We start from the raw sequence: 14,901 nt of genomic DNA on the forward strand, positions 1-14,901 counted from the left end.
AACACTGATTAATTAATCTTCATTAGATCTACATATTCAGATAATCAAATTTATGTACATTTTACAGGTTGTGGCCCTTGTGGGTCATTGAGAAAGAAAAATGATGAAAAAAAGCTCAAAACTCTCTCAACCTCCGGCGAGCTTGCGCTTACAGGGGTGATCTTCCTGCTAAAAACCGCCATTTTGGCGAAAACTTTACATTTACTAAAGGTAAATCCAAATTCATCCTATATTAAGCATTTATATCATAAAATTTCCCATTCATTCTATTCTGAACTGCTTTGACAGCAGCAACTCTAGCGGCTGTGGCAGCTCGATTTGCACCTGCCACTGCTTTGTTGACTTGATCATCGACTCGTTGTAGGTTAATTGCATTCTCTGCTGCTTTTCTTGCAGCCTATAAATTGAAATGCAACAGATCAGGATCAGAAGCTATAAATCTTCAATAGCACACAGTACTGAATCTGAAATCTAGATCGGTAAAAGGGTAAACCGGTCATTTTAAGGTCAGTCGAGATAAGAGGCCTGGTCGGGTAATTTAGATCGACTGATAACGTCAGGTTTTGCAAATTTTAAAAGATGACTATGATCGATAATCACCTGAACTGCTCGGAGAACTGAATCTGTAAGTGGCGGTAAGGGAGTCTTCAGGGATCCACAATTCCATTCACCACATTTAGGTTCCCCATTTCGGAAAGTATACATCCCATAACCTTGTTTACGGCCTTCATGCCACGAACCCTCATAGCAATGCCCATTAGCAAAGTGATACACACCAAATCCATGGATTTTATCTCCAAAATACTCCCCGGCATACCTATCCCCATTTCTGCATCATCAAGAAACATAATTAGCATCATTTACCATAAACGAAACTGCCACAAGCTCCGAAACAAAATCCCTAATGATCCGCTACCACTACCAGAGATACCAATCAACTGCATTCATTCAATTACACGACAAAAAAAAAAAAATAATAATTTAACAAGATTTTAGTTATTATTAATCTACGATTACACAATAAAAAGATCGAATCTTGTACATTAAGCTAGATTCAAATTCAGCTGCTGCATTCATTCATTTACCCATACAGCAAAAACAGTAATTCAAGCATGATATAAGATGAGTATAATGAAACCCAGAGAATGTCCCATTATAAAGTGTTACAGTCTTAATCATCACCCATCATCAATGGTCCACAAACCCTCTAAAAACCAAACTACCCTCCACTTCTCAATTAAAAAACATAATCCTCTTAAAAAACCAACAAATAATTCAAAATCCATCAATCTCCCCCCATACCGTAACATACCCACATCACAATCCTATCCAGTTACAACTCGGATAAGATGTCAAAACTAAATAACCACAAATATCGTAACAGAAATACTTGTGTCAAGCGACCTTACACGAGTAACTTCATTTTCCCTTATATGGTTCATGACCCCTCCTGGGTGAATCCATTCTACACTATTAATCCGACCGCCTTGACCATGCCCAAGCAAGGTCAATAGATGGGTCATGACCTTGATGGGTCAAGTCAATCCGTGGAAATCTCAAGTACTAAACGGAAATAACACAGGCCGCCTTACACAAGTACTCCCTCAATTCTGATGAATTATATACTTCTTTTTTCCAAAATTCGCTCTTATTTGGAAAAGTAAACGCATACAATCCAATGGAACAGAGGAAGCACTCTTAATCTCCACAATGTGTATCAATTTTACACAATATTACTATCAGAGACCGTCTCACACAAAACCAACTATCGAACCAAAACCAAACACACAAAAAAAACAAGAAATTAAAAAGAAAAGACTAAAATGGTAAATATTCCATTTGTTTATATACGTTTTTCAAAATCCCCTTCCCGTCCCTCACGTATTTTTAAAAAACGTATACAGTCAAACAACACAAAACCAACAATCCAACAACACAAATTCTCATTTAAGACAGGCTTGTCCGTAAAACAAAAACATAAAGAAATGACCATAAAATCAACATCATAATAAAACCGGCCTAAACCAAACTCATCCCTTAACCATGAGGTCAGGGGTTCGATCCCTGCCCATGGGAATGGAGCAAACTCTTTGGCCAGCCGTTTACCTCTTCGTGAGAGCACATGCGGCGAGGGATTATACACTGTTTGTTGTCGACGGTGGACACCCCGGTTTACACCAAAAAAATAATAAAACCAGCCTAGACACCGGCTAAGAAAAACACAATGAAATGATCGCAAAATAGACTATAAAAAAAACCGGCCGAGACACCAGCTAAGAAAAAACGTAAAGAAATAACCGAGACGGAAAAAGTCAGTACCTAAAATGGTAACAACCAAGACCATGTTTAACCCCAGATTTAAACACTCCAAAAAAACAACTGCCATCACTGCAAGATTGAACACCAAAACCATGATAATAACCATTTAACCATTCACCACCGTAACTATCTCCAGTAAAAAACCTATAAACACCATAACCATGTCTATATCCACCTTTATACATTCCTCTATATTTACTCCCTTTACCCCAACTTTCTATCCCATACCCTTCATATCTTCCTTCTACCCATTCTCCTTCATATTTACCTTTACCCCTACAGTAATTATACACTCCCGAACCGTTACTTTTACCGCTGTAAAATTCCCCTTCGTAAAAATCACCATTTCCGTAATACTCCACTCCTCTCACCTCCGACGTGGTAGTTGAAACTGCCACGTCATCGCCGATGAACCATTCGACTGAGGGGTTAGAGTTACTACGGTTGTGTGTTTTTACTGAGGGTAAGTTTTTGAGGTGGTCGAGTAAATGTTTGTTTTTACTGAGGTAATAGAGGGAAACAGCGATGAAGATGAGGAAAAGGAGGATATTTTCGGAAGTGGAGGTGGTGGTTTCCGAGGTGTTGAGGTAAATGAGGGTAAAAATTAGGGTTAGAGTGAAAATCAGGGTTAATTTTGGGGTGGTTAATTTTGGGGTGAAACGGTGTCGTTTGAGATGGTGGTGGGAATATTGTTTTTCTTTATCGTTGTTGTCGTTGTTATTATTATTGTTGTCGTTTTCATCGTCGTCGGAATATTGATGGAGATCAACGGTGGAGAGGGTTTGGATGGAGGATCGGACGGTGGGGGAGGATCGGAGAAGTGATGACTGTGTTCTTGTTAGCTTCGCTTGACTTTCCATTTTTTCAAGATGATACGGAGTAAAAACCGTACTGCGAAAATAAACCGTGCGTTTGAATATTTGATTAGTTAAGGGGGTGGGGTTAGGATTCGGGTCGGGTTGGGTTGAATTGGGTGGTCGGAGGTGGTGACATGGCGAGATGCGCAGGATAAGGGGTAGTTAGTGGCGCAGGTTAGTGGAGTGGAGGGAAATGGAGGAGAGATGGGAAAGAGAGGGGAGGGAGGCGGTTGGAGGTTTGAAATGTTGGGAGAAAAAACTGAAGGAAGGAAATGAGGGGATGTGGAGGGATTTATAATTTGTTTTTTCCGTATGTTATTAATCCTAGACAAATTCTAGTTTAAGACGGGATATTTTGATCGTACACTAAAAACGGATTAGATAAGATAGACCTCGTAAACTTGGCTCGGCTAAATAACCTGAATTGTATCTGATCTGACACTCGAGCTAAGGACCTGAGTTGATTAGATTAATATGACTAGACATGAATGTTTATTGTTGTTCAAAGTTTATTATTCTCTAAATCATTTAATAATAAGAGACTGAAAATACCTCGAATCAGAGATTACAAGACCCAACCTGAAATCTGTGAAATCTGAAAACGGTCTGATACGAACTGACCCAAACCTGACCGCATGACTCATTGTAGCCTTGTAGGCCTAGTTTTACACCATAAAATGATTTTATACTAACGATGAGATCATCTCTTAAGTAGAGCCGACAAACAATGACACGACATAAACTCGATATAAAATTAATGGGTTTGGGTTGAAACTTGATGCCCCATTTATGTAAGTGAGTCGATAAGAACTCGACATGAGATTTGATTGGTAAGGTTTGGGTTGAAGGATTTTATAACTCGTTTACATCTGACACGAACACGATCTCGACACGATCTGATCTGACATTGAGTCTCAAGAGACTTGTTTTTATAACTTCTTTGTTTTAAAATGGGGAGGGCGGGGAAGAGATGGGATGTAGGACGTAGGATGGAGATCGGACGATGGGGAGTAAATAGAGGATCAGAGCCGTTGGATAGAGGATAAAGTGAACGGTATTGAAGGGAAGGTTGGAATGTTGGATCTCAGATTTTCAATTTTTTAATTTTATATTACTGGAAAATTAACTGAGGAGTGTCTGCCACCCCCTTTTTCATGGCTTCACTATGCCTGCCCCGGCACGTGCTTTCTCACACTTTTTTTTTTTTTTTTTTTTGTTTGTCTTAGTATATTTAGGCTTTAAGGTTACAGTAGGTCTCCCTTGCGACGGGTCGGATATTGCAACGGGTATTATGTGAGTGGAAATGGGTAGAGGGGACAAGGTGGGCACTCACCCCATGTGCTCTCTCTCTCACCCCCACGGGTTTTGTGTGAGACAAAATGGTACCCGTCGCAAGTTTGCGACGGGTATCTCCGTCATAAGGGAGAATTTGTGTTAAGGTTAAGCTTTCGAAATTCGAGATACTAATCTCTCGTCTCAATTGTTTGTTTAAAATCTTATCAAATAAAGAAAAATGAAGCAGAATTCGAGATTCGCAATACAAAGACAGATTACTTCTCTAGCAAAAACTTAGAAGAGTGTTATAGTTAGACTATGTTCTCTTTGGCTAATTTTCAGCTCAGTTCAATTCAATTTAGTTCCGTTTAGTTCAATTCAAATTTATTCAATTTAGCTTAACTCGCTTAGGTGGAGCTCACCTAATAATTTCAATCAAAAGAAAATGACCTTGGTTTCATGTTGTAAGAATAGCTCATAGAAAATACCATCGAAGGGTATGCTATGGACTATAAGTTACGAGTAATATTTTTGTGAATAGTTAGTATGACAAAATTGAAAATTGTGTTCTTGCACAAAAAAAATGAAAATTGTGGTAGTACGATATAAATTTAGAGTATGATTAACAAGTACTTAAATTAGCTGACATTTATAATCCTTATATTTTAAATTCTACTTAATTATCCGTTCTAATTTTATTTACGCGTTATTACTAATTTCGGACACTAAATTATTTTGCACTTGATGAATAAATCAAAATCAATGACTTCTACATTTGCCCAAAAAAGAGGGTGTAAAGAAGTGGAAACATAACACACTACTTTATTTGCCATTTATTACTTTAACTCAGAAAATCAAACAAAAGATATTCAACATGTGATGCGTGAGATGAGATCATGCTCAACCAATCCAAAAATGGTAATTAAAATGAAATAGATTTAAAAAAAATCCTTTTTTTAGAAAAGCTATTTAACTAGGATTTGGGATATAAATGAACGGCCTTGATTATTTGCAGCTGATTTGGAGGGTGATCGAAATGTATAAAATAGTTTTGTATTCATTCATGATATGGTAGCAATTAAATGTCTATTGAAATTTGTGAGTTTATTTATAGTATACACATTTATGGCTTTGATTTACTCGTATTTGTTTAATTTATGGTTTTGATTGGCATCTTATGAACTATATTTATCCCTTTATTCAATTTGAATCGACCATAACTGAGTTGAATTGAAATGAGCTGAAATTAAGTCAGAAAGAACAGCTCTTAAAAGTTAATTTGAGTAGAGCTAAGTTAAAATGAGTTGAGTTGAACTAAATGGAGCCGAATTGAATTGAAGTAAAGTAAATAGAGCTGAACATCTGAACTGAGTTGAAATAAATTCAAATTACGTCAGAAAGAATAAAGTGCGATGCTTCATGGAAGACAAATTTCAAGGCTACTGCGGGGTGGTTACTTCAAGACAAACATGGAGTAATATTTCGCACAGGATGTAAGACTTTCTGGGCTAAGAACGCTCTTCAGGCTGAAGCAATGGCTTTGAAGTTCGCCTGCTCCGAAGCTATTTCGCTGGGTTTCCGCCATCTTGACGCTACATCAGACTGCTTAAATTTGGTTCTTCAACTCAATGGATATGGCGCTGCTAATCAAGACGTGCTACCTATTCTAAACTCTGTTTCTTTATTGGCTTATACCTGCCATTGTTTTTCTCTTAGCCACTGTCCACGAAACCTTAATCGGATTGCTCATGCTATAGCTAAAGCTATAGCCTAGGGTAGCAATCTTTTCTTTCTGACAAAAAAAAAAAAAAAAAAAAAAAACTAAGTTGATAATACGGGTCACTCACAAACCAATGACGTTAATTTTAACTGTGGAGTAAATATCGACATCCCTAACCATTTTACCATAACTGTTAAATCTTCAGCGCCTTATAATTAGTTTAGATTGTCTTATGTAAGACCGTTTGTACACATATAACAGAGTTAATATACATCTTATCTAATGAGGTACAATTCATGTAAATAGATCGTATTATACGTCTTGTTTGACAGTTTGTGTTACAAATTATCAAATCTCATTTTTCCTGTCTTACAGTTGATCTTGCTTAAAACCGTCTTAACTTAAAATCTCTCACAATTATCTTTTATTTCTACTTTAATTTTAATTAGATATAAAACCGTTTTAAGAATTGATTATTGTTTTACCCTACAAGAGAAAACAAAGATTAGACTAACAAATGGAGAAAGTGAAGCTAGTAAGCTAACTTTTGAACCAAAGTTTAAGTTAAAGGACCAAGTCTAGTTGCATATTCTTGTTCAAATTTGAGTTTTATTGTTGGACGAATTCTAGTCTTTGGCTACAAAACATTACTCTTATGCTGCCCAAATTAAAGGCAATTCCACAATCAATATTAGTTGGCCAACTCTCTGAATATATGTCATTGCTTCAGGATGTTGTACAAGAAAGCCCTTGAATAAAAGGGTCAGAAAAAATAATTTAGGGAAGGAAATAGTCAACATGACTATGTGTACTTCACTTATTCGGTTATTCGGTTCAATTCACTACATTTGACCGAATACGTATAATATAAATTGGACCACACGAAAGGAGTACAAATATAAAGTACAATAAGTCTCTCTTAAGACGGATATATCCGTCTTAAGTTAAAACGGGTCAAGTAGTATTTCACTTATATGGATAAAAGATAAAAAGAAAATGTCTAGGGAATAACAAGATGTTGTCTTATCTATACAAATGAGGATTTTTGAATAACAAGATGTTCACTTATATGGATTTTGTATAACAAGATGTTGTCTTATCTATACAAATGTCCAGGGAATAACAAGATGTTAAAACGGGTCAAGTAGTATTTCACTTATTATTTAACCCGTCTTAAGCTTACTTCCGTCTTAAATGAGGATTTTTGTACAAAGTAATGTCTAAAATGATGTTACTACTCTCCATACTTGTTAAGTTGTTATATACGGAGTACATATTTGTATAAATAACTGCATATAGTTAGCATGATTGCGCGAATTACTTCTATCAGTTCGGTCCAATTCACTACATTTGACCATATACGTATATAAATTGAACCGAACACAAGGAGGACAAAGTAATGACTAAACTCATTAGTTAAGTTGTTATATAGGGAGTACATACTCGTATAATTACAACTGATATAATTTTTTTTTTAATTTCAAAAATTGCTACTTATTATGATTTTCGTTTTTACAAAATTGTACCTAAAATGATACATTTAGATATTTTTTTATATGACTTCTAGCTAGGCAGTTTGTTTACTCAGTTGGGTTAATCTTGAAAATTGTAGTAGAAGTAAAACTAGTCATAGTCAAATTTGGTTTTACCATTACGACATGAATGTACAGTTCCAAAGACAAGAAGGTTCTTCAAAGGGGACAAGCAGAAGATTTGGTAAATGGGAGCTGTGTGTTCTCTTATTTCCAAAAAAATCTCACGGTCTATTTTGTAACAAGATTCTGGGGTTGTTTGGTTGCCACGTAGAAAACATAGGCATTGGAAAATCTCATGATTTTAAAAAATATGTGTTGTTGGTTGTCATAAATTTTGGAAAATGTAGGAATTAGAACTTCCAGGAACTTCCAATGCCTACATGATGTAGGAAGTTGCTTACCTACTCCCCTCTTGGTCATTGGAAGTTCCTGTGGAATTTAATTCCTACCTGAGCAATCAAACACTTTTCCGAAATTCACCCGAATTGAATGAGGAAACTTAATTCGCATGAATTGTAGGTTCCTAGGAACATTAAGTTCCTTGATCAACCAAACAACTCCTATGTATATGTTTTCTCATGTGTAAAAAATCAAATAAATTAACCTAATATATGAAAGAATCCATAGGGAATTGAGTTAACCTCAAGCATGCAAAATCAACCTCAAACTCATCTTCCCAACCGAAATTTTATGAGTCGACTTCTTGTAAACTAGAGCTGATCACGGGTTATCCCGTCCATTAAACTCAGTCTATCTAGCTCGTAAAAAGAGCGGGTTGGTCAATGTCTTTGGAAATTTACAAAGGCTTGACCATTCGCCTGTCCCAACCGCTACCCTACTTGTTCGTAGGTGAAAAAATCCACATGGGCGTTGCCTACTTGCCCCTGTCCCAGACAAGTCCACAATTAGTCACCTCTACGGTAAACCCTCATTTTGCAAAATTGTCGCAACCTTCTCAATTATTCATGTTGTACTTGGTTGCATGTCGATCAGTATCTCATTTTTGAGTCTTATCTCGTGTAATACTACCTCTCTTCCCGCGTAAACATGACGTGTCGATAAAAACGAGACACACAATCCGCTATCATAAATTTGACATAGCAGAAAGGAAAAAAAAAAAAAAAAAACTTAATTGTGGATGTATCCGGCTCTTTGAACCTCAACTAGTGCTATAGAAAAGAAATCATTGCCCCCATTTCCAGGAGACGAATTGACTACACACACAGTACCCTCTTCATCTTATAACCCACTGCCACTAGTGGTGTAGTACACAGTACTTTCTGAGAACACAAAAACACCAAAAAGAAACACCAAAAATTTATAAATCACCAAACACAAATTCTTACTTGTGAACTGTCGACCACAACTCACAACTAGACCTCATAAAATTGATCCGGTTTTGGATAATTCGATTCGTACCCGACCTAACCCTCCTGAACTGAAGACATGACCCTATATGATCCGACCCTAATGTTTATTGTCGAAAAGTACCTGTTATACCTAAATAACTTAATAATAACTCACTCAAGAATTATCTGAACCCGAATTGACCTGATCCGAACTCTGTTAAACCCTAAAATAGTCCGACCCGGAACAAAACATGACACAGCTAACCAGTTTGCCATGTCTAGTCACAAGCTAGTGACGAGTCACACATGATTTAAATAACATTAAGAAAAGAAGGCTATGAGACGTTACAAGTTTTGACCATCTGAAGGAAGACTTGCTACATCATGAGAAAGTCACCTGTCTTAATGAGGACATTAATCCTTGGATGGTCATCGGGCCATGTGATTATATACTCTGCCACTTGCGAGTAAAAACACCTTCGAAAAATTAAGCTATAAAATTAAAACTCTTACAAAACAAGTGGCAGAATAGATAATCGTCTTTGGCGTTATCATCCCCCTATTCTTTCCGACTAACAAGTTTGGGTAAACAAAGACTAGAAATTAGAAATACATTATTACCACAACTTGGGTACATTATTATTGTTATCAAATTCAAGTTGTGCTCATTTCGCATCACTTGCTAAAATCTGGCAGCATCATCTTGCAAACAATGTCAAGAACATCAACAATAATTCCTACCAATCTTAACCACATGTAAAAGTGTAACAGAATGATGAATCATGTTTGCTCTTTCTGATTACTACTCCGTCCGATTCTGACTTCTTAGAGATTTTTCATTTTCTGTGACGGGATTTTGGATAATCGTCAGAATTCAGATAATCGGATTAAAGTACAAGTACACTAACCTAAACTCGTTTCAGTTTTTCCTTCATGCGCTTCACAGCGGCATTCAGGGTATCTTCATCCTTGCAGAAGGTAAATCTTACCAAGTTCTTCCCCTCTTCCGGGTTCAAATAGAAAACACTTGTCGGGATTGCTACAACCCCAACTTCCTTGATTAGATATTCGCAGAATGCAACGTCGTCTTTTTGGCCGAAGGGAGTGTGATCAACCATAACAAAGTAGGTTCCGCTTGATGGGAACACCTTAAAACCCGCCTCAATTAACCCTTTCACCAAAATGTCCTTTTTAGCCCGGTAATCCCTTTTCAGTTCCTCAAAATAGGAGTCGGGTGCTCGTAATGCAGTAGCCGCGGCATATTGCATTGGAGTGGAAGTGGCGAAAGTGAGGTAAGAATGGGCTTGCTTCACTCCCCAAATCAAATGAGGAGGTGCTATGGCCCACCCAATCTTCCATCCGGTTAACGAGAATGTCTTTCCGAGAGAATTTAGGGTAACGGTACGCTCATACATACCAGGAAGGGAAGCCATGGATATATGATCCATTTCAAAGGTTAACTTATCATAAACCTCATCGGTGAATACCAATACATCATTCTCAATGCAAAGGGATGCTATAAACTCGAGTTCTTCTCTAGTGAACATTTTTCCGGTGGGATTATGAGGTGTGTTTATAAGGATGGCCCGTGTGTTTTTCGATATTGTAGACTTGAGTTCTTCAAGGGGGACGGCAAAGTCAGGTGGACGTAATGTGATCCCTTTGACTTTGGCACCGGCCATAGAAAGTGTGGCTTCATAAGAATCATAGAATGGGGCAAAGAGGATTACCTCGTCACCGGGGTTAATTAACCCTAACATGGTAGCAGCAATCGCTTCTGTGCAACCTGAGGTGACGGTTATTTCCTTTTCAGGGTCAATTGTTAGACCTGTGTCTTTCTTGAACCTTTCGGCAATAGCAAGGTTGAGGTCAGGAACTCCATAGCCACGGGCGTATTGGTTTTTCCCTTCGTTAATGGCTTGAATGGCTGCAGCTTTTACAAACTCCGGCCCATCAAAGTTGGGGAATCCTTGGCCAAGGTTAATGGCTCCGTGTTTGATGGCTAGCTGGCTCATCTGAGTGAAAATTGTTGTCTTGAACTTCTCCAAACGCTTTGCAACCTGTAAAGAGGTTAAAACTTTTGGTTAAGTGAGACACGTGGGTAAATAAAATGAATTTTAACAAGTGGATACAAAAAGGAAAACTGATTTCATCAACGAGGAAGTGTTTAAAACCGAGTTAAATGACAGTATGTTACCAACAAAGATTCGCAAAACTCATTTTGGTTGCTACAGAGAATTACAACACATGGAAGTGTGAAATCAAAGACGAAAACAGTGAAAAATAAAAGAGAGCCAAGTTGAAATAGCATGACCACACATACAAAGTTTAGAAATTAGAAGTCTCCTGAAGGTTGAACAAAACTGAACTATCTTAAGCTTATTAACTGCAAGAAAAAAATAAGCTACACATAAAAGTACATTCTGAAGCGAGTGAATTAAGAGACGATCCAGACCGCAGGATGTGTACTCTAATGCTCCTGTGAGGTTCAACAGGATGAACATGCTCAAACTTTGATAGCAAGCATACTCAAACTCATGAAGTCACAATACTGACCTTAGAAATTAGAATAAGTGTTTAACCATGACCTGCTGCAGATTGAGTTTGCCTCATGTCATGTAAGTCTTGCCAAGACTATAACTTCTACAATTGTGTTAAGTTAATCAAAGCCCTCAACGGGCTCAACTTACTCTAATATCGTCACCGACGAATAGCTAAATTTAAAGAACACACACCCTAGAAGCTTTTTTGAGCATGATGTCAAAAGTTTATCGTTATATTAGGGGTGTTCAATGGTTGTAGACTTGTAGCGTTAGCAATGATGCATACTAAAAATAACAGGGTGTACCATGCTTTCTTCATCTTAGCGTGTTTATGAGGTATCGACTCATTCTCATGTAGTCATCCGAGATAGTAACTCATAGACATATTTGAAGGTTACAATACACTGGAGATGACTTCCAAGGTTGACAATGCTATGAAAATTTTAAATAAACATATTGAAACATAATTGTAACAGTTTTCTATATTGAATGGACCTTATCCACGTACACAATCAATTATTAAGATTCCACAACTCAAAATCATAGTCCTAAAAATAATTCTTAAACAAGTCTTCTTCGAATGACCAGGACACAACTTCCATTGAAAAAGAAAACAAACAGTGCGTTGGCAAATGGCCTACGATACTTCAAACTAGTTTTCCGGTTGGCATAAGTATAGCCTTGAAGTTACGACTATCAGGGGAGTCATACCTCTACCCAGCAACGTCAATAACCAAAAAAACTGACAAACAGAAAATTAGCCAGATAAATATCGACTAATTCTATTACACACTCTTGTGGTATGAACGCACCCATAAATTGAGATGTCTCCACTTGGTTATCAACAATCCCCCCATGTTTATCCACCATTATCAGCATACTCACACAGTCACATTACTCATGTGACATTGCAAAAAAAAAAAAAAAAAAAAAAACTCCGAAATCAGGATGTAGTTAGGGTGTGGAGATTTCATCACAAACTAGCCAACTCTGAGAAACTGAACTATATACTTGAGTTGACACAGAATACAGTAAAATAAGGTTATATAAGTAATAGTAAAATTTGGAATCTGACTCCAATATACCCAAAACTGTACTCCATAACTAGTTGATATACTTACGCCCAAAACTCCAATGAGAAAGAAGTGAAAAACAGCAAACAATCTGACTTATAAAAAAGATGAATCTAACTTATCAGTTATCAAGCCACTAACTTAGCTAATTCAATTCAGCTACTTTATAGAGCCTGCAGAAGTATAACCCCTGATCATTAAACTATTGTCACTCACCACCAATCTTCGTATTGCCTACCGTCAATCTCAACCGACAATACAACAAGGCCAAGACCATCAAAACAGCTGAACAATGTAATCACATAAGCAGGGATTTTGCGACGAGTACAGATTAACCAATTAACAATACTCCATAAATCATACCAAACTTTAGCTAAATCAAGGAATTCGACAAGAATCAAGGTGCAGATACCTAATCAAAAAGACCCAACTACTGAATTAGTGCAGAAACAATCAAGTCAAACAGTCAAACCAAGTCCAGATTAAATTATTAGAAGCATTTATCGAGAATTATGTCATATTCTTTTGGACTTAATTTCAGTCCACTTCAGTTTAGACTTTAGTGTTCAGTTCATTTTAGAGAGTTTCAGTCGAAAAAAAAGGGGTCTTACTCCAAGGCACATTTTTACATGAACCTAGAAATGCAAAGACCAAATCAACACGAACCTAGAAATGCAAATGATAATACAAACACCAATTAGTCTCACTATAGACAGATATATCCGTCTAAAGTGAAAGATTCGTCAAATATGCTTAAATGATGACATTTTTGGGCCCCGTCAAGCAACTTGCCTTATGCTTAGTGTGTGGATATTTGGCCGTCTATAACTATAAACAGATATCTCCCGTCTATAGTGACTATTTGTGTACAAACACCCAATTATGAATCATTCCACAAGTAATCAAATCAAACACTAGACTCACCTACATGCATTATAAAGTGTACTACTGCCAGAAATGCTAATACCAAAACAGAAAAAATCAAAAACTGCAAACGATATTACAAACACAAATAACCAGTTACAGAACTACTCCCTCCGTCTCAATCATTTATTTAACATTTTCATTGTCGGCGAGAGCTATTTTAATAAAAGGTAAACAAACTATTGGAACGGTCCGACTACTAATCAACTCAAACAGTAAAAACAATACTAAAATCAGAACTAACTGATGCATTGTACAGGGAATTACTCCATTAAATACATCACCTGAACTGGGTATTGAGGTTTTTGGGCAGAAGCATCATGATTCAAAGGTGCCACCTTTTCAACAGGAGTACTAGACATGGATGCTACAAATAAAGGGCAATGCTTAAATTTTGAAGAAAATGAAGAGATTTTGTCAATTTTTTGGGGAAAGTTGAAGAGGGTTTGAAGTTGAGGTTTTGATGAGCATAATATAGAGGTTCTCAACATTTGTGCATCAGGGTTTGTCCAGGTACATTGCAATTTTGATGCGATTTGCATTGGACTACTTTTCTTTTTTGAGATTTCTTTGGTGTTTTTTTGGTTGGTTTGGTGGGGGAATCGAATTTGTGAAAGTGAGGTGATAAATGCTCACATGTGTATTGTCCAATGTCCTAGGAGAATTATTTATTTGAGACACGTGGTAAACAATAGTTAAGCCTAAAGGTAATAACAAGACGAAGCAGCTCGTGAACAACTTGAGCTCGGCTAGGTCAAAGCTCGCCTCTGAAATTGGCCTGAGATTTTAATGAGTCAAGCAGAGTTAACACCGGCTCGACTCGAAAAGCTCACGTGCAGCTCAAATTTTTTATTAAGGGAAAAGGTTTATTATTAATCAAAAGCGGAAACAAAGTCGGCTGCAACCAAGTCACCAATACAGTCCAGAACTACATCAACCCAGATACGCGTAGACTTCCTCGGGTCAGATAAAGCGATCACATAAATTTTGAGGAGCAATTGAGGGGATCTAACAGTGCCTCAATGTAATAAACCAGACTTGGCCGAAAATCGTATAATCGTGTAAATTTGGTTAATACTTGTTATATGGGGTTGTAATCGAACTGGGTAACTCCTAAACCAACCCCGGACACGTGGTAGAAAATTTGGGAGAAAAAGAAACGTGGTCCGGTACGACCATTTGAACGGCTCAAATTGAAGTGTATATAATACATGGTTTTTGGGATGTCGGGGTTCCAAGCCAGTAATGTACATAAATCGCACGATGGGTTCTTTAGGTTAGATAATGCGACCACATAAATTTTGAG

At 37.2% G+C, this 14,901-nt stretch overlaps 2 protein-coding genes across 2 annotated transcripts; both read right to left on the reverse strand.

Moving 5' to 3' along the window:
• LOC141604846 (uncharacterized) lies at nucleotides 1-3,454 on the reverse strand. The gene is made up of 3 exons (XM_074423390.1): nucleotides 2,320-3,454; nucleotides 601-829; nucleotides 1-397 (listed from the first exon to the last, which is right to left on the reverse strand). Exons 1-3 carry the CDS (start codon nucleotides 3,177-3,179, stop codon nucleotides 233-235), a joined length of 1,254 nt encoding a protein of 417 aa, XP_074279491.1. The 5' UTR covers nucleotides 3,180-3,454; the 3' UTR covers nucleotides 1-232.
• Nucleotides 3,455-9,668: 6,214 nt separating this feature from the next.
• Nucleotides 9,669-14,235, reverse strand: LOC141604848 (uncharacterized). Its single transcript, XM_074423391.1, has 2 exons — nucleotides 13,880-14,235; nucleotides 9,669-11,115 (listed from the first exon to the last, which is right to left on the reverse strand). The coding sequence occupies exons 1-2, from the start codon at nucleotides 14,135-14,137 to the stop codon at nucleotides 9,964-9,966; spliced, it is 1,410 nt and encodes a 469-aa protein (XP_074279492.1). The 5' UTR covers nucleotides 14,138-14,235; the 3' UTR covers nucleotides 9,669-9,963.
• Nucleotides 14,236-14,901: the final 666 nt, after the last annotated feature.

Source organism: Silene latifolia, chromosome 10 (assembly GCF_048544455.1).
Source record: "Silene latifolia isolate original U9 population chromosome 10, ASM4854445v1, whole genome shotgun sequence".
In the NCBI taxonomy this organism is placed as follows: domain Eukaryota; kingdom Viridiplantae; phylum Streptophyta; class Magnoliopsida; order Caryophyllales; family Caryophyllaceae; genus Silene; species Silene latifolia.